The sequence below is a fragment of the Balaenoptera ricei genome, chromosome 3 (genome assembly GCF_028023285.1).
Source record: "Balaenoptera ricei isolate mBalRic1 chromosome 3, mBalRic1.hap2, whole genome shotgun sequence".
Lineage (NCBI taxonomy): Eukaryota > Metazoa > Chordata > Mammalia > Artiodactyla > Balaenopteridae > Balaenoptera > Balaenoptera ricei.
The window spans coordinates 8,334,659-8,358,214 of record NC_082641.1 but is presented as its reverse complement, the minus strand read 5'-3'; the positions used below and the strand labels follow the sequence as shown (position 1 = coordinate 8,358,214).

Genomic DNA, 23,556 nt, shown 5'->3' with positions numbered 1-23,556 from the left:
TTACAATTCTGTAAGTTGTAGGTAGATGATAGACAAGCAAATTGACCTCCTTCCCCATCCTGTGGAAAAAAAGCCAGTTTGCCTCTGTCTGCATTTTCCTTTCACCATTCCTTTACTCCATATGTGTGCACTTTTTAGAAACTTTCTTTTGAACTAGTTTTAACATCTGCCTGGTTTTCTCATTAATTGATGAGTACTGTAAAGTTTTCAACACAGGTCATTTTTATATCTACGTGAGCATCATGATTTTACCTTTTTCTGAAAATTGCCCTTTAACAATCAGATTAAGTCTCACAAACCTTACCCCTCGAGGCTTTTTATATTATTGATTTGCCATCCCTCTGCAGAAAAGATCTCTTAAGAAAAAGTCACCCTCAATCAGAATTCATACCTTTTCCAACTGGAAGCGTCTTAATTAGTAAGGCTCTATCTCACGGGTCAGGAGATCTTTGGTGAAATTCTTGTGGCGTCAAGAAGCTGCTGCTACTTTTCCCTCTGTCACTTATTTTCCTAATCAACATTTCTTCTGGTTTTCTTTCTTAACCCTCCTCTGTAGCCAATTGAATTGGTTATCACAATCTTAGGTGACCAGACAAAATATGGAGTGGCGGAGGAGGGAGGGAGGTCAAGTATGAGTATGTAGTCATCTACCGTTTAAAATAGCCTAATTTTGATTTACAGTAAAGAAGTCACAGGTCTCAGGAGCCAGGAGCACATGTAAATTTCATAGGCGGCCTGTCTTCCTCCTCCCGGTCTCCCTCCCCCCCAGTCCTCGTCTCCCTCCCCTCTCCTCCCCTCTCCTCCCCTCTCCCTTTCCCCCTCCTACCCTCTTCCTCCCGACCTCCCCTCCCTGCCCCTCCCTCCGGCTCCAGCCTTCCCCGGAGGCTGGGAATCCAGGACAGCCACTGGTCCGTCGGGATCCCACCGCCCTCCGTCACCGCGTCCACTTCCGTCCCCGAAGGAGGCGCCTCCCCCTCGGCTTGCCCCTGACCGTCTCCCCTGTGTCCCGCGGGGCTGCGGCGTTGCCCGCTCCGGTCCGGCCTCCTCCGCGCGTAAGGACAGCGTCCTTCAGGCAGCTGGACGAGGTACGTGCGCTTCGCGAGCCCGGGAACGCGCTGCAGGTCCGCTCTGCTCTAACCTGCGCGTGCGTTTGCTTGAGGCAAAGTAGGTCTTTGCCGTGTGCACAGGTAATGAACCTATTAAAGTCCATTTCAACACCTGCTTTTATCAAAGCAGTACATTGTCACTGCAGAAAAGCAACCCCGCCTTCCTACTTTGGCATATTTTCCTGTATTGTTTAGCCATACATTTTGAATAGATAGTGGAAATCATACTGTATATAAACTTGTCTTCCTTTTTTTCCATTTAACACTATGTCATGATCCTTTCCTCCGTGCCATTAAAAACTCTTTGTAACCGTTTTCCTACAGCTGAACAGTTTGGTCGTATAGTTCTTACTACTGATACGAAAGGATGGGGGAAAAATGAGTGTATCTGCATCCAGCTCATTCTCCCCATTTTGCAGCATTTATTAAGGACGGGTGTTAAGAGAGGAGGGTCCCGTCTAGGCGTGTAGTGTCCTGGATGCTGGGTCCGTGTTGCCAGGAGAGACTGTACCGTTCCCACTCGGCCATGTGGGTCAGGAGGTGAAGCGGTGGCCTCTCCCAGGCCTTGCTGACACTGGGCACTGTGATTTAGGGCTACTTGCTGATGGAAATGCCACCTGTTGTTTTCAAAGCCCATTTAAAGTAAGGTGGTCAGAAGTGAGCCCTGTGGGTATCTGGGGGAATGCCATCCAGGCCTCACAACTGTCCAAGAAAAGGCCAGAGGCAGCTGCCTGATTGGCAGTTCACAGGCCAATCTAGCTTCATCCCACCTAGTTTTCTAATTAATGCTGTCAAGACCGTGTACCCTTTGGAAAACACAACCATGATTACTGAAAAATAAAAATAATTGAAGGAGTTGATGTTCACACAACCATCTAAGGATAAGGAGGGGCCCTGCCTTCCCTGCTGCAAGATTGAAGATCAATTGCCATGCAAGTTACCGTGTTTACCCAGTAAAGGAAACCCCCAGCCTTCCCCTGCAGGCACCTTCGAGGTCCTGTATTATTATTTCTTAGTGTTGTTTTCGATGCCCTTTCAGGTGTTCCCATTTCTAAATATCTGAGGCTGCCAGCATTTTATTCCTAGACTTCTTTGCTTGTTGCATTCCCATCAACACCAATCCCCTTCACTTATCAAAATCTGCTTCCCTATTTCTTTTGGAGATCTTCATTGCTTTGGGAGGTGTGACTTCTGAGTTATTTAAATCCTTGGGGGTATGAAAGCAGGAAACCAGACTAGCTCAACCATACTTTACCACCCATTTCTCGCCTTCTGCCCTCCAGTGAGAAAAGGGGAATGTTCAATTACACAGTTAAAAGATAATTTTCAGCGAAAGGCAAAATCATGACTAATACAGATAGAAAAATGAGCATGTGTTAAAGATTCTATTTTATTCATTAAAGAGGGGACCAGGCAGATCTTATGACTGGTTCAGAAAAAGAAGTCAAGAAGCACAAATTTGTTTGGAGTAGAAGAATGCCTCTGGATGGTACATCTTAGGAAAGGGGGGAGGGCACAGCAGCCCCTTGGAATTTGCAGATCAGACATGCACCAGTGATCCCCATAGGTCTTGACTTACAATTTTGTGGAGGCATTTGCTGCGTGAAGGAGAACAGGAGGGTGTCAAAGAAAAAATTATTCATTCGTGACACTTGTTAAAAAAACCGTAAGGCAGACCTTATTCAGGACCATCGTGATAGGGATAGGGACCACTCCAGGGGGATCTTGCAGTAGGAGAGAGACACTGGGCTCAACTCTGAATATAAGGAAAAGTGGGAGTTTCCAGCCAAGGGGCAGAGTAGAGGGTCCATGGATGGAAATAAAGGGATTCCAGCTAAGCTGACCTAACAGGATTCTTGCAGAAGACAAGCCAGGGTGATCGGACATCACCTGGGGGATGATGGAGGATGAGGAAGCGAATCAGGTAGGAGGCTGGGGGGTTCTGCTAAACCGACTTAGCAGGATTCTTACTAAAACTGGACAAAGCCCAAAAGTCAGGGCCTAGTTGAGAAGAGAGTTCAGAGGATCCTGACTAGAGTTCGGTCAAGGAGAGAATCTTTGTCAAGGGACCAGAAAAGTCAGTCTGTAGGGGATGGGTCTCACAGTCATTCACAATTATGTGGGATCTTGCATGGGTGTTATGGGGGAATCATGTACTTTAGTGCTGCATCCTGGGTGGCATTGACAAAGAATGTGCCCATCAGGGTCTCCTCTGCTGGAGCATGTCCTGGCCATCCCTCGTGTCATAAAGAGAACCCTGACTTCTGGAGGCGTTACTGGTGGAAACCACAGATCTGATCTCAGGGTGGCTGGAGCGTGTTGCCAAGTCCACCTGACGTGATACAGAAAAGCCCTTCTTGGTACATTTTATGAGGACCCCACCATACATGTCAGACCCACAGTCCCATCCCCTTACAGGAGGAAATCTTATCCCTCACTGTGACCTTATAATGTCATAGAAGAAACTCTGTGTTTCAATGCAAAAGTACCCATACACTATAGCCCACCCTTCCGGGCTGTCTGATTCTAGCCCTGTTCATTGTATTTGAGCTGTTTTGCAGCTCTGTGAAAGTTGGGGGTAACTGATAGGTTTGTAAATTCTGTCCTGTCTGGTGGAGAATTAATTGGCTTCCTCCCATACTGTGGAAAAATTGGTTTTGTCTCCATTTACAATTCATCTCAACATCCCTCTACTCCATATAAATTAGTGCTCTTTTCTTTTTTCCTTAGAACCAGTTGTAACATCTGCCTTATTTCCTCCTGTCATGTGAGTAAAATACAATCCTTAATGTGAATTCATTTTGGTAACTGTATAGGAGTCATAGTTTTACTTCTTTTTCTGAAAATTGTGTTTTAACAAATGTGTCATTTGGGAGGGAAAAGAGCCCAAATCTTGAAATATATACACAGAAAGTTTACGTATAGTACAATCAGTAGAGTGTCAAGGGTATGTTTCCCAAGGCTCTTGCCCACAGAGAGACTGTCTGCCCTGCCCACTGCGGCCTTGGCCCGGGACACACTGGCTGGGCTTGGCTGCTGTGCCCCGTGAAGTGTCTGGCAGGAGTCCAGCCTTCCTGTGTGGCACATCCAGGCCTCCCCAGCCAGCACCCCTTTCTGAGGGAGAAAAGCCTTTCAGGATCAGTTCAGAGAGTGGCTGTCTTGGCTGTAAACATTCCTTTTGGAAAGTGGATAGCAATCGAAGGTAAGTAAAAAGATTCGGATTCAAGGCTGCTTATTTTCTGTGGTCTCGCATCCTCATAGGACAGCCCAGGTAAGAAATCAGCCTGAGGAATAGGTTCTCAACAAGTAATATGCAGTTGGACCTAAAGTTTACTGCTATTGATACTGGATTGTTCTGACTTCTCTTATAATAGTTCTATAATGTAGTTTATGGAAACAAAACTATGAAAAATACTGTCAAATTTTTCTTTGATCAAATGACTAGCTCTTAATTTCTCTTTCCTTACAATTTAGTTATTTCTAGTTATGAACATTTAGAACATTCTGGAAAGTACAGGATATAATGTAATAGCCACCTATAGTCACATGATGCAGACTTATTTTAAAAAAAGATATTAACATTTTGTCCTGGGCTTTCCTGGTGGCGCAGTGGTTAAGAATCCGCCTGCCAATGCAGGGGACACGGGTTCGAGCCCTGATCCGGGAAGATCCCACATGCCGCGGAGCAACTAAGCCTGTGCGCCACAACTACTGAGCCTGTGCTCTAGAGTCCGTGAGCCACAACTGCTGAGCCTGCGTGCCACAACTACTGAGCCCACGTGCCACAACTAATGAAGCCCACGCGCCTAGAGCCCCTGCTCCGCAACAAGAGAAGCCACCACAATGAGAAGCCCATGCACCACAACGAAGAGCAGCCCCTGCTCACCGCAACTAGAGAAAGCTGGCGCGCAGCAACAAAGACCCAACACAGCCAAAAATAAATAAAATAAATAAATAAATAAATTTTAAAATATGTATTATTTGGGGGTTTTAGTATTTACTTAGCATCAAAAAACCATTGTCTCTCTCTTTTTTTAACATCTTTATTGGAGTATAATTGCTTTACATTGTTGTGTTAGTTTCTGCTGTATAACAAAGTGAATCAGCTATACATATACATATATCCCCGTATCTCCTCCCTCTTGCGTCTCCCTCCCACCCTCCCTATCCCACCCCTCTAGGTGGAGACAAAGCACCGAGCAGATCTCCCTGTGCTATGCGGCTGCTTCCCACTAGCTATCTATTTTACATTTGGTAGTGTATATATGTCCATGCCACTCTCTCACTTTGTCCCAGCTTACCCTTCCCCCGCCCCGTGTCCTCAAGTCCGTTCTTTACATCTGCGTCTTTATTCCTGTCCTGCCCCTAGGTTCATCAGAACCACTATTTAAGATTCCATATATATATATGTGTTAGCATACGGTATTTGTTTTTCTCTTTCTGACTTACTTCACTCTGTATGACAGACTCTAGGTCCATTCACCTCACTACAAATAACTCAATCTCATTTCTTTCATTGTCTCTTTATATAGCATTATGTTTTTGAGATTTACCATATTGATAAATATATATGGAATTTGCTCATTGAACTGCTATGTAATGTTCTTTTTAGGAATGTATTAGCTGTAACAAATTACCGCAAACTGGGTGACTTAAGACAATAGAAATTTATTCTCTCACTGTCTGGAGGCCAGAAATCCGAAATGAAGGTGTTGGCAGGGCCATGCTCTTCCTGAAACCTGCAGAGGAGAGTTTTTCCTTGTCTCTCTCCTGGCTTCTGGTGGTTGCTGGCAATCCTTGGCATTCCTTGGCTTGTAGATGCATCCCCTCCAAACTCTGCCTGTGTCTTCCATGGCTATCTCTCCATGTGTGTCTGTGTCTGTATCCAAATTTCTCTCTCTTCTTCTAAGGACACCAGCCATTAATTAGATTAGCACCTACCTTCATCAGGATGGCCTTGTCTTAACCTGATTCCTCTGCAAAGTCCCTATTTCCAAATAAGGCCACATTCACAGGTTCTGTGGGTTAGGACTTGAACAGTATCTTTTTTGGGGGACACAGCTCAACCCACGACAATGAATAAATGGCAACGTATCTCATTCTCCTGATGGTCGTAATATTGCTTGCAATTGTTGCCACATTTTGGTGGCAAGAACAGCCTTGCATACCCACTGCATGTGTCTGTGTGTACACACACACACAAACACACACACACACGAGTGTGAAATTCTCTAGGGAATACACCAGTGGGGGGATTTCTGGGTTGCAGGGTGTGTTCATCATTGCCTTTGCTGAACTGCTTCCCAGAGTGTGTATCAGTTTACACTCCCTTCCGTTTCCGTACTTGGGCACCATCTCTTGTTGTTAATAGACTTATTGCCAATCTGCAAGAGGTAAAATGGTATCTTGTTGTTGTTCTTGTTATAATTTCCTTAAATACCAGTGAGGTTGAGTATCTTTTCATATGTTTACGGTGTATCCTTTTGTGTATCCTTTTGTGAATTGCCTCATATCTTTGGAGCATTTTCTATTGGGGCTGTCTTTTTTTGTTAATTTCTAAGAATTCTTCATATATTTTATCTGGATACTACGGCCTCTGCTTTGAAGATAATTTCTTCTTTTAGTCTGTATCTTGTTTTCTCAATTTCTTTACGGAGACTTTTATCTTACAGTGTTTAAAATTTAATAAAAGTTTGAAAGCTTTTTGTTGTGGGAAATCTCAAGCATGTATGAAAGTCCAGAGGGGCTTCCCTGGTGGCACAGTGGTTGAGAATCCACCTGCCAACGCAGGGGACACGGGTTCAATCCCTGGTCCGGGAAGATCCCACATGCCGCAGAGCAGCTAAGCCCGTGCGCCACAACTACTGAGCCTGCGCTCTAGAGCCCGCGAGCCACAACTACTGAGCCTGAATGCTGCAACTACTGAAGCCCGTGCGCCTAGAGCCCATACTCCACAGGAAGAGAAGCCACCACAGTAAGAAACCATGCACCGTAACGAAGAGTAGCCCCCGCTCGCCGGAACTGGAGAAAGCCCACGTGCAGCAATGAAGACCCAACACAGCCAAAAATAAATAAATAAATTTAAAAAAAAAAGGAAAAGAAAGTCGAGAGACTAGTACAATGGACACTCCTGAACCACCCAATTCCAGCACTGTCAGTACTTAGACACTCTCCCACAATCTCCACAGCCTACTGGGAAAGTCCCAGTACATACATCAGCATGTAGCTATAAAAGATAAGGACTTGTTAAAAAAAACCATCACTGTTATAACATTATTCCTCCTTCCCTGTCCCCCCCCATTAAAATGATTCTCAATATCCAGTCAGTTCAATTTTCCCCAATTTTCTTATAAGTGTTTTTTACAGTTGGCTACTGCTATGGACTGAATTGTGTCCCCTAAATTTACACGTTGAAGATGGTATTGGGAGGTGGGGCCTTTGGGAGGCAATTAGGTTTAGATGAGGTCCTGAGGGTGGGGCCCCCATAATGGGACTCATGCCTTTAAAGGAGGCTGACAGGATCGCTCTGTGTGATAGGCAGTGACTCACAGGGGTTTGTTTTCTCACCTGGGTTGCTTGGTGTCCATCCCACCTCCCGAGGAGCCACAGAGCCCTCCTGCCCCTGTCATGACCCGGCAGAGCCCCGTCTCTTTGCCGGCCTCTCCCTGCCTGCGCCCTGCAGCTGGACCTGGCTGGGGGACACGGCCTCGCTGACCCTGCCTATGTCCCGGACCCTCATTTTCCACTTCTCTTCTCCCCTCCAACCTCCTCCTTCTTCTACCCTGATCTGTTGACTCTGCTTCTTAGTTCTCTGAGCAAACAGATGCAAGTGGGAACATCTGCAACCTCCCTCCTGGCATCACCCACCCACCTGGGTCTGTGTCCTCACCCTCTGCCTTCCCTCCCAGGGCTGTGGGAGGACCTGCCCAGTGCCTCCTCTGCTGTGCTGGCCTCACCCCTCTCTCCAGAGACCAGTGGTTCCCTCTCCGTGGTACATTCTCATCCACAAGCCAATATGCTGACACTTCTTCCGTGAAGAAAAAGAAAAAAAGAAGACTTGTTTCCACATCTTCCCTCCATCTTTTGCTCACTCTCTTTTTTAGGGCTGGCAACAGTCTAGAGAGAGCTTTCTGTATTTCCTGTCTCCCCGTCTCTCTTCTGTCTCAGCCCCCGGCAGTCCCGCCCTCCCCGCTCCTGCAAACCTGTTCTGGACGCCCTCAGCCTGACTTCCACCGTGCAGAGCGTGGTGGGCAACCCTGTCTGCACCCTCGGGTCTTCCTGCAGAATGTTGCACGGTCTACACTCTCCCTTTCTTTCTTTTTCATAAAAATTAATTATTTTTGGTGCATACACGTTTTTTCTTTTCTTTTTTTTCAAGTATAGTGGATTTACAGTATTGTGTTAGTTTCAGGTGTACAGCAAAGTGATTCCATTATGCTTACACTCTCCCGTTCTTGAAGCCCTTCCTTGGCTTGGCTCCTGGACACCACACCTGGGGTTTCCTCCTCTCTCACTGGCCCATCCTTCTCAGACACAGTCACTAGTCCCTTTTTACCTCCCCAAAGGAAGTCTTAAGTACTGAAGGACCCCAGGGCTCCACCTTCTGCATTCTTCTTTATTGTTATTCCCTGAATGATGTGATTCACTCTCAAGGTTGTAAATACTGTGTTCAGCTGATTCTCATTATTCACAGAAGTTATGTTCGGTAAAGTTGCTGTGAACGCTGAACTAACTGCTGGTGGACCACAGGGAAATGCGGTCAGTTCCTGCGAGCTTCTGGTCATGTTTCCATCAACTCATCAATACTTAACCTTGTTTTGTTTGTGTTTCTGTATGAAGAAACACAATGTATATTTACTATATATTGTTGATTCATTAACATTGACTCATGGCCAACAGCAGTGTGACTCACACCTGAACAAAGCTTGTCTAACACGTATTTTCTCCATAAGGCACATCACAGCCTTCTTGCACTTAGATCACTAGATGGCACTTTAGCGCTGCCCATGAAATCACCAACAAAAAGCACAAAATTACCAAAGGTGTGGCACTAAATAGACCATGAGAAGGACACTTGTTTACAGCATGAGAGCTGAAACAGGAAGACAGAGCACAGCCTTGTTCGACCTTGACTGGGAACGTGCATCTCAGTGACTCAGATTTTTTGTGGCTCTACACAGATTTGTGGATGATGCAAAAGCCCGGCAAGAATTGATTTTGGAGTTACGAATAAATTTAGCAAGTAGGCAAATTCATGAATACAGAATCTGCAAATAGTGAGGTTCGACTGTGTACGCTGATCACTCCCAAATGCATATCCTCAGCTTGGACCCCTGCCCTGAACTTGTGTGTTGTCATCCAGCTGGCCGCTGGACATGAATATGAATGTCTCATAGACATTTCAAACTGCTTATGCCACAGCCTGAAGTCCTGGTCTCCTCAAACCTGCTCTTTCGGCACTCTCCCCTTTTCATTTAGACATTCCATCCTTTTCCAGTTGTTGCTCAAGCAAAAGACCTAGTCACCACTGACTCCTTTTTGTTAAATATCCCATGCATGCCATCTGTCAGCAGAACCAATTGGCTGCACCTGAAAAATCTATCTAGACCCTGACCTTTCTCGCTCTTTTCACCATTACCATTCTCATGGCAAGAATTTGGCTTTTTCAGTGTGAGATGGAAGCCGCTGGAGGATTCTGGGAAAAGCAGGGTTCCCCACCACTCTCTCTCCCTGATACTTCTGTTCCAACTACACTGTTCCTTGTTGTTCCTCAAAAACCGGAAGAAAGTGAACACTTGTGATCACCTAGATTCAACAGTTGTTTGCAATTTGCCATAATTGCTTTATGTTTATGTATGTCTGTGCATGTGTGTTTTATAATGATTTGAGGGTAAATTGCAGATGTTGATACTTCATCCCTTACTTGAGCACACATATTTTAAAAATAAGAACATTCTCCTACATAACTTCTATTACCACACTGTAGAAAATTAATATTAATTCGTAATATCAACTATCATCCATAGTCACTTCCTCACTTGTTCCCCAAGTGTCTCTTATAGCAGTTCTTAACTTGGAACCAGGATGTAGTCAAGATTCACACGGTGCATTTGCTTTCATTTCTCTTTAATCTCTTTTAATCTCGAGCTGTCTCATCACCTTTTTTTTTCTTTTATATTGATTTTTGAAATTAGGAATTTTTTTAAAAATTAATTAATTAATTAATTTATGGCTGTGTTGGGTCTTCGTTTCTGTGCGTGTGCTTCCTCTAGTTGCGGCAAGCGGGGGCTACTCTTCATCGTGGTGCACGGGCTTCTCATCGTCGTGGCTTCTCTTGTTGCGGAGCACAGGCTCTACATGCGCAGGCTCAGTAGTTGTGGCTCACGGACTTAGTTGCTCCGCAGCATGTGGGATCTTCCCAGACCAGGGCTCAAACCCGTGTCCTCTGCATTGGCAGGCGGATTCTTAACCGCTGCGCCACCAGGGAAGCCCAGGAATTTTTTCCTCTCTTTCATTCTGCATATTTGTCAGTTTTTTCTGTTTCTAAATTTATTAGCATAAAGTTGTTTATACTAATTTTTTTGTGATTTTTTTTTAAAGGGAAAAATCTGTACTTACATCACCTTTTTCATTCCACATATTGTTATGCTGTTGTTGTTGTTGTTATGTCTTTATCATTCTTTCCTTTTTATTGATCGGGTTTGCTGGAGATATACCTATTTTATAACTTCAAAAATCAGATTTTAATCATTTTCTGTTTCTCCATTGTTTATTTTCATCTCATTATTTTCTCCTTTTGGGTTTATTCTAATTTTTCCCCTCACTTGAATTGAATGCTTAACTTATTTCCATTCTTCCCTTTTGTCTAACACATGCAGTTGAAGAGGATCAAAGGATGCCATCTCAAATATGGCACTTTGGCATATTGATTATTTTGAGCTGAAGGCAATTAGGAAAAAGCAGATGCAAAAAGAGTTTTTCTCCCTCCCCCTTTCTGCCTAAAATTAGGGCATAAATTCCCTCTCCCCCATGAGGGGAGCAACTCTTATCACCAGATTCCCCATATATTTCCCAGTCATGTCTCCACAATTTATCACCCTTTGTTAAAATGCTGTATAAACCATGTGTCTAACTGCTTCTTAGGTTTTCACTTCTTTTCTGCAAAACCCCTGTGTGCTAAAAATTAAAAATATTAATAACGTGTATGCTTTTTCTCCTGTTAATCTGACTTTTGTTGGTTGAATTCACAGGCCCTCAGTTGCTGAACCTAAGAGGGTAGGGGAAAGTGTTTTTCTCTCTGACTGCAATCTAGGGTGTCAATATTTCTCTAAGTACCAGTGTATTTTTTCAACTTTTTGCTACAGAGTGTTTTCATTGTAATTCGGTTCTAAACCTTTTGAATGTTTATTATAATTTCTTCATTGTGCTAATATAGCACGTTTTATATAAAATTTTTGCTGACTTGTGTTGTGGGTTAATATGTGGGCAGTTTGGTAGCTGTTCACATCTGCTTGAAAAGACTGTATATTCTCTAATTGCTAATGAAGAGATCTCTATCTTTGGGTTCAGCCTTCCTAGTTTTTCCTTTCCAAGGAAACCTCTTTGAATTAAAAACAAAAATTTAATTAGAGAATCTGTTTCAAACAGTGAATTTAATATATTTATGTTTGTTTGGATTTATTTCAGCCCACATTATTTTTTGCTTTATGGTTGATAGGTTTACTGTTCTTTTTCTTCTCCTTTCCTGCTGTTTGTTTGGTCAAGTGTGTTTGGGTCTCTTCCTCATTTCTACCCCATTCCCACCATCAGTCTTCCTGATGAGTGTTTATTTGGAGCACTTCCTCCTGTGAAGCTATTTGTAGTAAGCATCTCTTCAGTGGGAAGCATTTTTCGGCCTGGATTGTGAAAGTCTTGCATTTGTTTCTGCCAGGTGCCCAGGGATTTCACTGCCCAGGGTCCACTGTTCCGTCAGTTTCTCAGCCTAGGTATTCCTACTTCAAAAGGATGGTGCAAATTTGGGGGATTGGTATTTTTGTTGTTGTCGCTGAAGACTTTACATTCATTTATTTTCCAGTTTTATTTTATTATTTTATTTTTTATGGTTTCTTTTTTCCTTTCCTGGGCTTCCTTACCATATTCCTAGACCTGGTTGGCAGAGTTTTTCTTTTTCCTTTTTTCTTGTGTTGTTTGTTTTTAATTTTCTCCACTAAATATGAACCTTGGAGGGCTCAGACCTTGTGTGGGAAAGTCTCAGTTACAAATCCCTGTCTCAAGGGGTCCCAAGGCCTCACTGGACACAGAGTCCTAAGCACTGGTTAGGTGAGAGCCTGTCTCTGGGTCTGGCCCTGTCCCCAGCATCCTGGCTCCCTCACATCTGCTCCTGCCACCCTGACCCTGACCTCCAGTTTCCTCTCTCACCCGGGGATGGGGGTTGCTTCCTTTTCCCTCTGAGCTCCACCATTTTAATTTTTATTTGTTGGTTGCATTCATTCTGGTATTTCTACTGTTTGTAAAGGGAATGGATTCTTATTAGCTTAATCTTATTACCCAGAACCAGAAGTTATCATTGATTTCTTGCATGAATACACTATAAGTATAGTTAAAATTAATTTTTTCCTGTACTCCTGATTTTAGTTTGCTCATTGTTTATAATCTTTGGATGTGCACCACTCAGAGTATAATTCACGTGTCTCTCTCTGTAGCCCGACATAAACATCTCCAATGGCTAACGAAGCTCGTCCTTGTCCATGTGACATTGGCCATAGAATAGAGTACGGAGGGTTGGGGCATGAAGTTCAAGTTGAGCACATCAAGGCTTATCTCACCAAATCCCCCGTTGACGCTGGCAAAGCTGTGATCGTCATTCAAGATATATTCGGCTGGCAATTGCCCAATACCAGGTATATGGCGGACATGATTGCAGGAAATGGATACACGTACGTATAAAATTCTTCTTTTTTTTGTTTTTTGCTTAAATTCATGTAAATTTCTGTATTTTGTTCCCTTCAAAGGAAATGAAACCAAAAAACCCTGAGTATATTCTGATGTACATTATCTGTTTTCTTATCTCACTGGGGTGCAGGTAAGTGGAGAGTGTCATATACGACAGTCAGTGGCCAGTGGAAGCCAACTGCTCCCAACCCAATGTCTGGGCTTCAGGTCCTCCTAGGATGCTAGCCCTGTAGACGTGTTGGACATTGAGAGAGTTATTTCCCGATGTGAGGCCCTGCGCAGACACTGGTACAGGACGCCTGGGGCAGAACTCGCCAGCTCTGAAATGGATCCATTACTTGGCCCTTGAAGCATCTCTGCCTGGGGTCAGCTTTCACACACAGGGCACACATGGTTACGTGGCCTGATCTGAATTAGACTGGCTTCCAGAACTGGCAGAGTGAGACCTCACTCAGTTCCCAAAGGCTATTTCTTTGTCACATTGTGTGACCATGGCCACCTCTGGTGAATGCTGTCACCTGTTTGCTTCTCACCGCTGTGGTGTTGGTAGCAGCTTCAGTAAAGCAGGGAGGAGAGAGAGGAGGGACCATTCCTTCCACTCCGGCTTCACTAAGCGTAACACTCAGCGAGCCCCGAGTGTGGTGCACCCCAGTTCCCTTTGTTTTCTTAAAAAGAGGAGCTGAAAACCAAAGGGTGCACCTATCTCATTTTCCTACAAAGAGAAACCCATTTAAAGGAAGCACACCCACTGCCGTGTGATGCAATTTCCTGTTGACTGGAAAGAGGAAGTCCACTTGAGTTTTCCCTTTTTCATGCCCTCACGTTTCTTCTTGTAGATGAGGCAACTTAACTTTCCAGGGGCAATACCAGTAATAAAACAATAGCCAGCCCTGATTGCTTTCTGGCTCCGCCAGACCCGGCACTAGGGCGTTCCCGGGGTTATTGCCCTTCATCCTTCCAACAACCCCGACAAGGCGCGGCTGTCACTGTTCCCATTTTGATGGTCAGGAAACCGGGGCATGAAGGCAGAGGTCTCAGTTGCCCCAGGTCACCCGCTGCAGCGAGGAGACTGGATGGGACGGTGGCTTCTGTTGTCTTGAGTGGGTCCATTAGCTGGAGACAGAACATAAAAATGAGTAAAGATGCCTGTGACTTACAAAGCCTCTCACCCTTATCTAAGTATTTTGCCTTCAGAATAATCCTCTGAGGGTGCACGGCTCTGTTAGATCATCAAGAAAAAGAGGCTAAAAGTGATTAAGTGACTTGGTAAGGTTTCAGGGCAGGACGGGGCAATACTGGGCCCTGAACTTAGATTCTTCTGACCCAGATTTCAGTGTTCTTCCCCCCACCCCTGCAGGAGAGGCTGTGTTCCTCCGTCCATGGCCGTGACCTTTACTTCAGGAACCGGCTCTCTGGCCGGGACCGCGTTGCCCCACCCCGGGGTTGATGCGGAAGGAAGGTTGACACGGACCCCGCAAGCTGCCTTGTCTGCTCCGCGGCGCCTTTTAGAGCCTGCGTGAGACCAAACCCTCCGGGCAGGACACTGTGCCCTGTTGGCATCCTGGGCGGAGGCTGGGAAATCGCTTGGTCATGGTGACTGGGCCGCTCACCAGGTGTGCCCTCTGGCCTGAGGCTAATGCGAAAGGCCAGCTGAGAGGTGCGACTCCTCAGGGGCAGGAGGGGAGCCTGTGTCCACCCGCCCAGGCCCTCGCCGCCCGGGAATCCTTGTCCTGGGCGTCACAGCTAGCGGGGAGTGTGCACGACCCAGGCCTCGGCATTTCAGATGCGCTGGGCTCTCGGCCGGCTGCCAGAGGCCCTGCACCTTCGGTTGTGAAATCCGAGATGCTCTGGCCTGGAGCCAGTTGGCCTCTTTGCTGCGATCACAGCTGGCCCTGTGACCACTACCTTTCTTCTCCTGTGGTCCAGAACCGCCAACGTGACAAGTTCTTAATGAACATAAGCAAATATGGAGTCCCAACAGCTCCGAAACTAAGAAGGATGAATGTCCCTATTTTACAGAACCATTGTTCCAGACTTCTTTGTAGGGCAGGAGCCGTGGCACCCCTCAGGGGACTGGTCCACCTTCCCGGAGTGGTTGAAGACAAGAGATGCCAGAAGGATCGATAAGTAAGTTCCGAGGACGTTACCAGCCAGCGTGGCTGTCTTGGTGGCGCCCCAGGGCCCCGGGAGCAAGAGGCAGGAGGGAGAGGAGGGTCCGGCTTCCTCGGTCACCCACCTGCCTGCCCTCCCGCCGTGTATGACCACAGAGGCCACGGCTCGCAGAGTGCTTCCTGAGGCGTAAAGGAAACCGATTTCGTTTAGCACAGTCTTTGCAGCGGAGGGTTGGTTAGAAACCAGCAAGTACCCTGCTGGCCAGTAAGTTCACTTGCTTTCCTCTCTGGGAAATGCTTCGTGGCACCGATGCTGAGAGAGCTTCCTTGAAGTACCTGGGGGTCCCATTTTCCTTGACAGTTGGGCTATAGGGGTCCATAGATCAACACTCCCTCCTTCCCCTCTGGTTGCAGAACCAGTTGAAACAACAGGCAGAGAAGAGAGACTAGAGAACACGTCAGCCCCACTTCCACTCCGCTGATTGGAAACTGAGGCCCCAAGTGCCAGCCCCTCCCCCCAAAACCCACCCTCCCACCCCCCCGCCTCGGGGAAACCGGGTCTTTAGACCAGACCCACCAGACCAGGACTGCGGTCTTGCCAGGGTCCAGGGAACTGTGGGAAGAAAAGGGCGGATCCTCCAGGATTGCAGCCTTTTATTAAAGTGGCTCCACCCAGGCCAGAAGCAAGCACCGGAGGGCTCAGTGCCGCTCAGATCCCCTCTGCTTTGTCTGGAGGAACAAGGATGGAGCGGGGAAAGAGGCAGGGATGTTCTCCAGTGCCAAGCTCCTCCTGAACAAGTAAACCTGAGCCCAGGGCAAAGGGGTCCCCCAGCCCTAGCCCCCGACTCACCTTGACCAGGCACCCTCCCGGACGCTGTCCTCTCCCATCGTCGGACGTCCTCGCGTCACGCACGTGAGCCTCGTGTTTGATAAGCTGTCCCCCGAGCCCAGGTTGGGGCCGTCGCTGCTAACACGGCCCTCTGCCTGTGGCCCCTTGGTCCCCGGAACTCTCTGCTCCTCCAGAGCTGACGCCAGGGCTGCTCGCCCCTCCTGCTCCTGAGCTGGCGGTCCCCGGGCGGGCTTCTGTCCACGGCCCGCAGGGGCCTCTGCCGCCGAGCGCGGCTCCCGGCTCCTCGGCCTCACCTGCGTCCGCGTGCGCCCCGGGGCCGACTCCCCCGCGCTCTGGCCACCCTCTCTCTGCGGGCCTGTGCGGAGCGACAGTGCGCCGCGGCGCAGGCCGGGCTCTCCCTCGGGGCTCTGCACAGTCCCGCAGACCCGGGAGACGCCGCAGGCTGCCCTGGGGGCTCCCAGCTGGCCGGGCAGTCAGCAGGTAGGAACCTCGGGGCCTTGCCGGCGGCGGGAGACCAGGGCAGCGGCCCTCTTTGGAGTGGCCTCTAGGGTGCGAAGCGCCTTGTCTTAAGTCCCACCCTGGGGAGTCTCACGGCAGGGGTGTGGAGGCCCGGCTCCTTCACCCCCAGTCGGGGGCCGCCCCAGCTCCAAGTTCCCCGGTTGAGGCTTTTGTGGAGACCGCACCACAGCCCAGCTTCTCTCTCTGCCCTGCTTCCTCCCTTCCCTTCCCCAGGGTGGGCTCTGAGATTACTGGGGACCCAACTTCACGCACCTTGATCCATTTCCAGGCCTCCCTCCCAGGGACTCAGACTGCAAGCCCTGGAAAAACAAAATGAAGCAAGAAGTTAACGAGTAAAATACAAGTAGAAACACAAAGAGAACCAGAGAGCCTGTGATGTGAATATGAAATTCAGCTTTGCATGGAGGGGAATAGTTAGGACATTTTGAGGAAAAGCCTTGTGGGGCTGCCTTCTACTTGTGAGCGCAAATCAGGGTGATCCTTTCTGGCGGGCATTAGAGCAGCCCAGAGGTACCTCTCCACAGGGGATAAGGAGACCCACACATTTTAAATCAAAATGAGACATAAAATGGAGACACTAACTTGGAAATTAGGCTGAAGTCCTTGTGTCTAGTCAAGTGTCTTTTGTTTGAAAGAAAACCCATCTTGAATGCTTACTGCTTAAGCAGTCATGGAACTTATTGGCTTATAGTACTGAAAAGAGGTAATTTCTGGCTTCAAGCAGAGGTTGGTCTATAGCTCAGAAGGTATCCCCAGGATTCGACCTCCCAACATCCCGCAGCACCCTTGTCTGATGCTGGCTCCATTGTCAGGCAGAACGCTGCCTCTGGGTGGCAAGATGGCTGCAGCAGCTCCAGCCTCCCATTGGCTCCTTTCCCAGCAACCCAGCAAAATTCTCGTTTTGTCCTGATGGTTATGACTGGGTCACAAGTCCATCCTTGAACCAATCGTTGTGGCTAGAGATTGCTATGCTGTGATTGGCCAGGCCAGAGCCACATACTCCCCTCCTGGAACTGAGCCCCCCAAAGTATATGGACCGAGCATGGGGAAGGGAGGTTCATCCAAAGCTAAGTTCTGGTGTTCCCAGGAAAGTGGGGAATATACTCAGCAACAAAAGCCAAGATAGGTTCACTCGAGTCAGTTAAAGAACGTTTATAGAAATGCCCTCTTCCTTCTTGTCCCCTCCAATTATGGCAGTTATTCTTAAGATCAAAGCATTCGAGAAAAACTGAAAAACCAGAATGACAAAAACTATTCCTTACTCCATTTTATTTTGCAGAATTACTTAATTACAGCTCTTCTAACACTATGAAAATAACTACTTGCACACAGAATGGTGTGATACATATGTTTAAATGTGTTCAAAGATATCTTACGATTAAAAGAAAAAGAACGTGCAATAGAATTGCTTTCTCCTTTTTTTTTTTTTTTCTTAATTGCAAACAGACAGAGTTTCTTCCTTATCAGATCCAGCAGAACTTTCTGGGCCGGCCTTGCAGCACTACCTCCATTTTGGCATCGTGCTTCTAGTTGCAGAAGCTGTATGAGTTCCAGACAACCAATTTGCAAATGAACCATTTGCAAGGCCAGAGCCACTGTTCCCCGTCTCCTCGGGCTTGCCTCTTCCTGGTGGCTTTCCAAATACTGTTGTGCTCTTTGGGCATGGGAGGAAACAGGCGATGCAGAGTTAGGGTGTCGGGCAGGGGGATGGAATGTGCTGAGTCAGACAGAGCTGAGGAGCTGCCTCCTGGTTGAGGCTGGTCCCTGTTGAGAGAGAGGAGATGGAGGAGCTCCCTGGGGCCGGATCTTGGGATGAAGCCCTAGAGCCGTGCTGTGGCCTTGGGCCTTGATCTATCCTGAGGCTGTGGAAGGCTGTTGCTCAAGATGGTCTAACTTGTACCGCCCTGTCAGGTGGTTGGAAGAGGCTGGGCTTGGCAGGGAGACTTGCCGGGGAGAGATGTCACTTGTTACTCGTCCCCCGGGCAGGAGGTGGTGAGGACGGAGATCTGAAAGTAGGAATCTCAGAACCTCAAGGAACAGCTGCTGAGAAAGCCCTGTTACCACTGGTGCTTGCTGCCCAGTGCACTTTCAAGGGGCCACAAAATACCTCGTTTTTTTTTTTTTTTTGGCTGTGCCACGAAGCTTGCTGGATCTTAGTTCCCCCACCAGGGATTGAACCCGGGCTCCGGCAGTGAAAGTGCGGAGTCCTAACCACTGGACTACCAGGGAATTCCCCTTGAATAACTTTTCTTTCATTCTAGAGAAGTTGACGCGGTCTTGAAGTATCTGAAACAACGTTGTCATGCCAAGAAAATTGGCGTCGTGGGATTCTGCTGGGGTGGAGTTGCTGTCCATCACGTGATGATGAAATACCCAGAATTCAGGGCAGGGGTGTCCATCTACGGTAAATCTGCCTTGTGCATTTTTACACAATGAAAACTGGAGGAGGGGTTGAGTGACAAAGGCCACGAGCCTCTTCCCAAACTGAGGGTCCTGGTGTAACACAAACCCCAGTGGAGCAGAGCCGGCCTATCTTAAGGAATTGGTTTTTAAAATCTGAAGGTAGAGGCGGAAGTATGTAATATCTAACCAGAGGGAACCCGGGTCCTGACGGTGTGCCTTTGGGAGAATCCCCTAATCCGAGGTCTCAATTTCTTTACCTAGGATGAAGGGGATAGCTTTCTATCTGTGATAATGGTTAATATCAAGCAATATTTTTATGAGCAACGGCTATGAAAAGATTTTTCCAAGATATGACTAATTCTCAACTACTCATGCATGCGTGCAGTCCTGCACACACACACACACACACACACACATACACACACACACACACACACTATGTATATACACATGCACATATGTGTATATATATGAAAAGAGGGAAAGGGAAAACCCACTCTAAAATGTAAATAGCAACATAAATATTTCACCCAAACAAACCAAATGTATCACACCAGTGACATAAGAACATTATATCTGTGTATAGAAATGGTTACTAAGTGAGGATATGGAAGCATCCGACCTCGGCTTTCTTTCGTGATAGTATATCCAACAGTTATACTAATGATTCTTATTTGGCTTAATGGTTCCTCACTGTGGTATTTTCGCTTACTTTTAGCATTAAAAAAGCCTTTACCTGTTTACTCACTCAAAGGCAGTAGCAAGCTGCCAGTTGCCGCTGTGCACAACGGGGCTGGCAGCCCTCGCGGCGCCTTTGTGTGAATTAGCACAAGGCGCTCCGGAGTGGACTGCTCGCCGGCGCCCCCTCGTGGCCGCCGCTGCGCAGTGCGCGACTGCAGAGCCGGGCGGGACTTGGAGCCCAGGGGCCTCAAAGCGCTGTGCAGCCACCCAACGTGGCCTTCACAGAATAGGGCGGAAAGCGTGGCCCTCTCTCCCGTGGCTCCCTGCATGCTAGAGAGGAGTTACAGCTAAGGGGAGGCTCTCCGGGCTACTTGGCTTTGCTATGCTGCCAACAGGAAGTGGAAAACAATTTTTTCCCCTCCGTACTGACTGGGATTCTCTGTGACCACCCTGGAGTCCGGCTCCGCTGTGAGTCTTCCTTCTGAGGAGGTCCCGACCTTGGGCTCTCTGCTTGGCCCACTGGGTCAGTTTAGCGAGAACTCCCCACCCTTGATATGTGATCAAAGTCCTCATGTCCCCCCCCTCGATGCCTTGTCACTCTGGCCTGCCTTCAGCAAAGGCTTTGTCAAATATTGTCTGGCCAGAATCCCCGTACCCCGATGATTCCTTAGTAATTTTCCATCCACCGGCCCCCATCCTGCTCCTTGGCAGTAAATCCCACTTGTCCTCGCATTTGGGGTTGAGTCTGGTGTCCCTCCCTCACTGCAAACCCTCATTGCCGTGGTCTCCTCGAATAAAATCTTGCTTACCGTCATTTTTTTTTTTTTTAACATCTTTATTGGAGTATAATTGCTTTACAATGGTGTGTTAGTTTCTGCTTTATAACAAAGTGAATCAGCTATACACATACATATATCTCCATATCTTCTCCCTCTTGCATCTCCCTCCCTTCCTTACCATCTTTGACAAGTGTCAGAATAATCTTTTCTTTTTTTTTAATAAATTTATTTATTTTATTTATTTATTTTTGGCTGCATTGGGTCTTCGTTGCTGAGCGCAGGCTTCCTCTAGTTGCGGCGAGTGGGGGCTACTCTTCGTTGTGGTGCGCGGGCTTCTCATTGCGGTGGCTTCTCTTGCTGCGGAGCACGGGCTCTAGGCGCGCGGGCTTCAGTAGTTGTGGCGCGTGGGCTCAGTAGTTGTGGCATGTGGGCTCAGTAGTTGTGGCTCGCACGCTCTAGAGTGCAGGCTCAGTAGTTGTGGTGCACGGGCTTAGCTGCTCCGCAGCATGTGGGATCTTCCCGGACCAGGGCTTGAACCCGTGTCCCCTGCATTGGCAGGCGGATTATTAACCACTGCCCCACCAGGGAAGCCCAGAATAATCTTTTCTTTAGAACTCCTCTCATCTCAGAATGACAATGGAGTTTGAAACTTTTACTTATTTTCCTATAGGAGCGGGCACACTCAAAGTTGTCTGAATCCCCAAAGTCCAACATGCTTTTGACTAAATGATCTCTAAAATTCTGAAGGCACTTTAGAAGGATGAAAGCTAATTATTATGAATGACCTGCTGGGACCCGCTGCCGTGCCCAGGGACTTCACACACGTGGTCTCCTCTGAGCACAAATACCCCATCAAACACTGACATCAGAACCTTGGGGCTTGAGTAAACCGTGAGAAACTTCCAGAACAGCGGTGGTCAGATGGTCCAGATTAGAAAGTTATCACCTCTTGGTAAATGAAGGCGCGTCCCAAGAGGGAGCATTTTTCAGGCTGCTCCGTATCTTTACCTGCCAAGCAGCCGGCCAGGTCTACAGCCATCATTTAATGGCCTGATTCCTGGTGAGTGAGGTGGAGAGAAGGGAGCTCAGGCTCAGTAACTTTCTCTTTGAGCCAGTTTTATAGACCAGGACACTTTTGTGCAATTGCTAAAAAGAAGACACAGAAAACCCCCAAAGCACATGTTTTTCTTTGAAAAATCTAACTCACGTCGTTTTCTGTGGCACATGTACGGGGGTCATACCCTGTGTCCCTGTCCCGCCCCATTCTCCAGGCATCATCAAAGACTCTGAAGACGTGTACAGTTTAAAGAACCCCACGTTGTTCATTTTTGCTGAAAACGATGCTGTGATTCCTCTTGAGCAGGTAAGTTGGCGTCTTGACTCTTCTCGTCTCTGTGTTTAATAGCACGACTTGACATTTTGGGGAAAACATCCGAAGGATTCATTTGTTGCTCCAAATATGTTTCAACATTAAAATTTTAAAGGTGTGTTTTATCGGGGACTTTGAGGGGTACTGTTACCCTCTAAGTGCTCCTGCCATGGCTGGATGGCTGGTTACTTCCCTGCCCGTGCCCCCTCCGCGTGGAACCCATGAGTTATCATAAGATCTCTGTCCTTAAAGACACAGCTCTGTTTGTTTGTTTTTTTAATTAAAACATTTTTTTATCGAAGTATAGTTGATTTACCATGTGGTGTTAGTTTCAGGTGTACGGCACAGTGATTCGGTTATACATAAAATATATATATATATATACATATATACGTATATGTACATATCTCTTCTTTTTCAGATTCTTTTCCCTTATAGGTTATTACAAAATATGGAGTATAGTTCCCTGTGCTATACAGTAGGTCCTTGTTGGTTATCTATTTTATATATAGTAGTGAAGACACAGCTATGTTAAATCCAGTATGTTGATAAGGAAAAAGCAGACGGAAACTGTGGTTCAAAAGCAGTTGTTTAGAAATTACTGTTGTTATTCATAACTGATACATTTTATTGATATAAGTTTTAAACAACTTATATTTGAATCTATTGAATTACATATTGAATACATTGAATATGGTATATGCAAATAGATTGACGTATATATTGAATAATATATAAATATATTAATACAATTTCAAATAATTGATGATGTATCTTTTTAAAAAATATTTATTTTATTTTTACTTATTTGGTTGCACCGGGTCTTAGTTGCGGCACGTGGGCTCCTTAGTTGCAGCACGCATGTGGGATCTAGTTCCCTGACCAGGGATTGAACCCGGGCCCCCTGCATTGGGAGCGCGGAGTCTTAACCACTGCACCACCAGGGAAGTCCCCTAATGTATCATTTTTATATCGCTCTGAATTCTCTCCTTTGCCAGAGGTGAGGACTGTGCCGGTTGTAAAATTACAAGTGAAAAATTCATGATAGCTATGCAACTTAATTTAAAGCACAGATGTTAAAGCTCTTTGATGAGCATTCAGGGAAGATTTGGAGAATGGAAAATATTGCTAGAGGGTTAAAGTCCTATCATCATGAAATCTTTTGCCAACCAGGTCTCTTTGCTGACTCAGAAGTTGAAAGAAAACTGCAAAGTGGAATATCAAATTAAAACGTTTTCTGGGCAAACGCATGGGTTCGTGCATCGCAAGAGAGAAGATTGTTCGCCTGAAGACAAGCCCTATATTGATGAGGCGAGAAGGAGCTTGCTCGAGTGGCTGCACAAGTACGTGTAGCCAAGGCCAAGGGCAAACTTTCTCAAAATAGCTCGCATCCAGAAATTTGCTTTGAAATGCTTAGATCATTTGATTTCATGTTCACTTTACAGAAGATGAATCAAGGAATCCTGAAATTCATCTGAAACACAAATTCAGTAGGAAAAGTTAATGTATAAAATACTTTAACCTTTAACATGTGCATAAATAAAAATTTTAACAACAGGTCAGGACCTGAAGAATTTGGATGGTAGAGTAATGTCCTAACTATGAGTAAAAACCTAGAGCTATCCAGGGACCAACTCACAGCTCGGGTATGGCCTTCCCGGCCTTGAATTGAGCACATCCTCTAAAACGAATAATTTGGCAAAACCGTGAAGAGCATGAAATGTAAACTCAGGTAAAGCCCACCTTAATTGGACTTTTTTAAAAAAATTAATTATTTATTTATTTA

At 46.5% G+C, this 23,556-nt stretch overlaps 1 protein-coding gene and 1 pseudogene across 2 annotated transcripts; both read left to right on the top strand.

Moving 5' to 3' along the window:
* LOC132362117 (large ribosomal subunit protein uL24-like) overlaps positions 1 to 5,083 on the top strand; it is a 44,940-nt pseudogene extending 39,857 nt beyond the window's left edge.
* Positions 994 to 23,556, top strand: CMBL (carboxymethylenebutenolidase homolog). Of its 2 annotated transcripts, XM_059916101.1 has the most exons (7): positions 1,034 to 1,085; positions 3,837 to 3,873; positions 12,809 to 13,042; positions 15,078 to 15,185; positions 18,800 to 18,942; positions 21,673 to 21,764; positions 22,944 to 23,556. In XM_059916101.1, exons 3-7 carry the CDS (start codon positions 12,828 to 12,830, stop codon positions 23,121 to 23,123), a joined length of 738 nt encoding a protein of 245 aa, XP_059772084.1. In that variant the 5' UTR covers positions 1,034 to 1,085; positions 3,837 to 3,873; positions 12,809 to 12,827; the 3' UTR covers positions 23,124 to 23,556. The 2 variants fall into 2 exon arrangements, with proteins under 2 accessions (XP_059772085.1, XP_059772084.1); XM_059916102.1 differs by lacking the exon at positions 3,837 to 3,873 and having other exon boundaries at positions 994 to 1,085.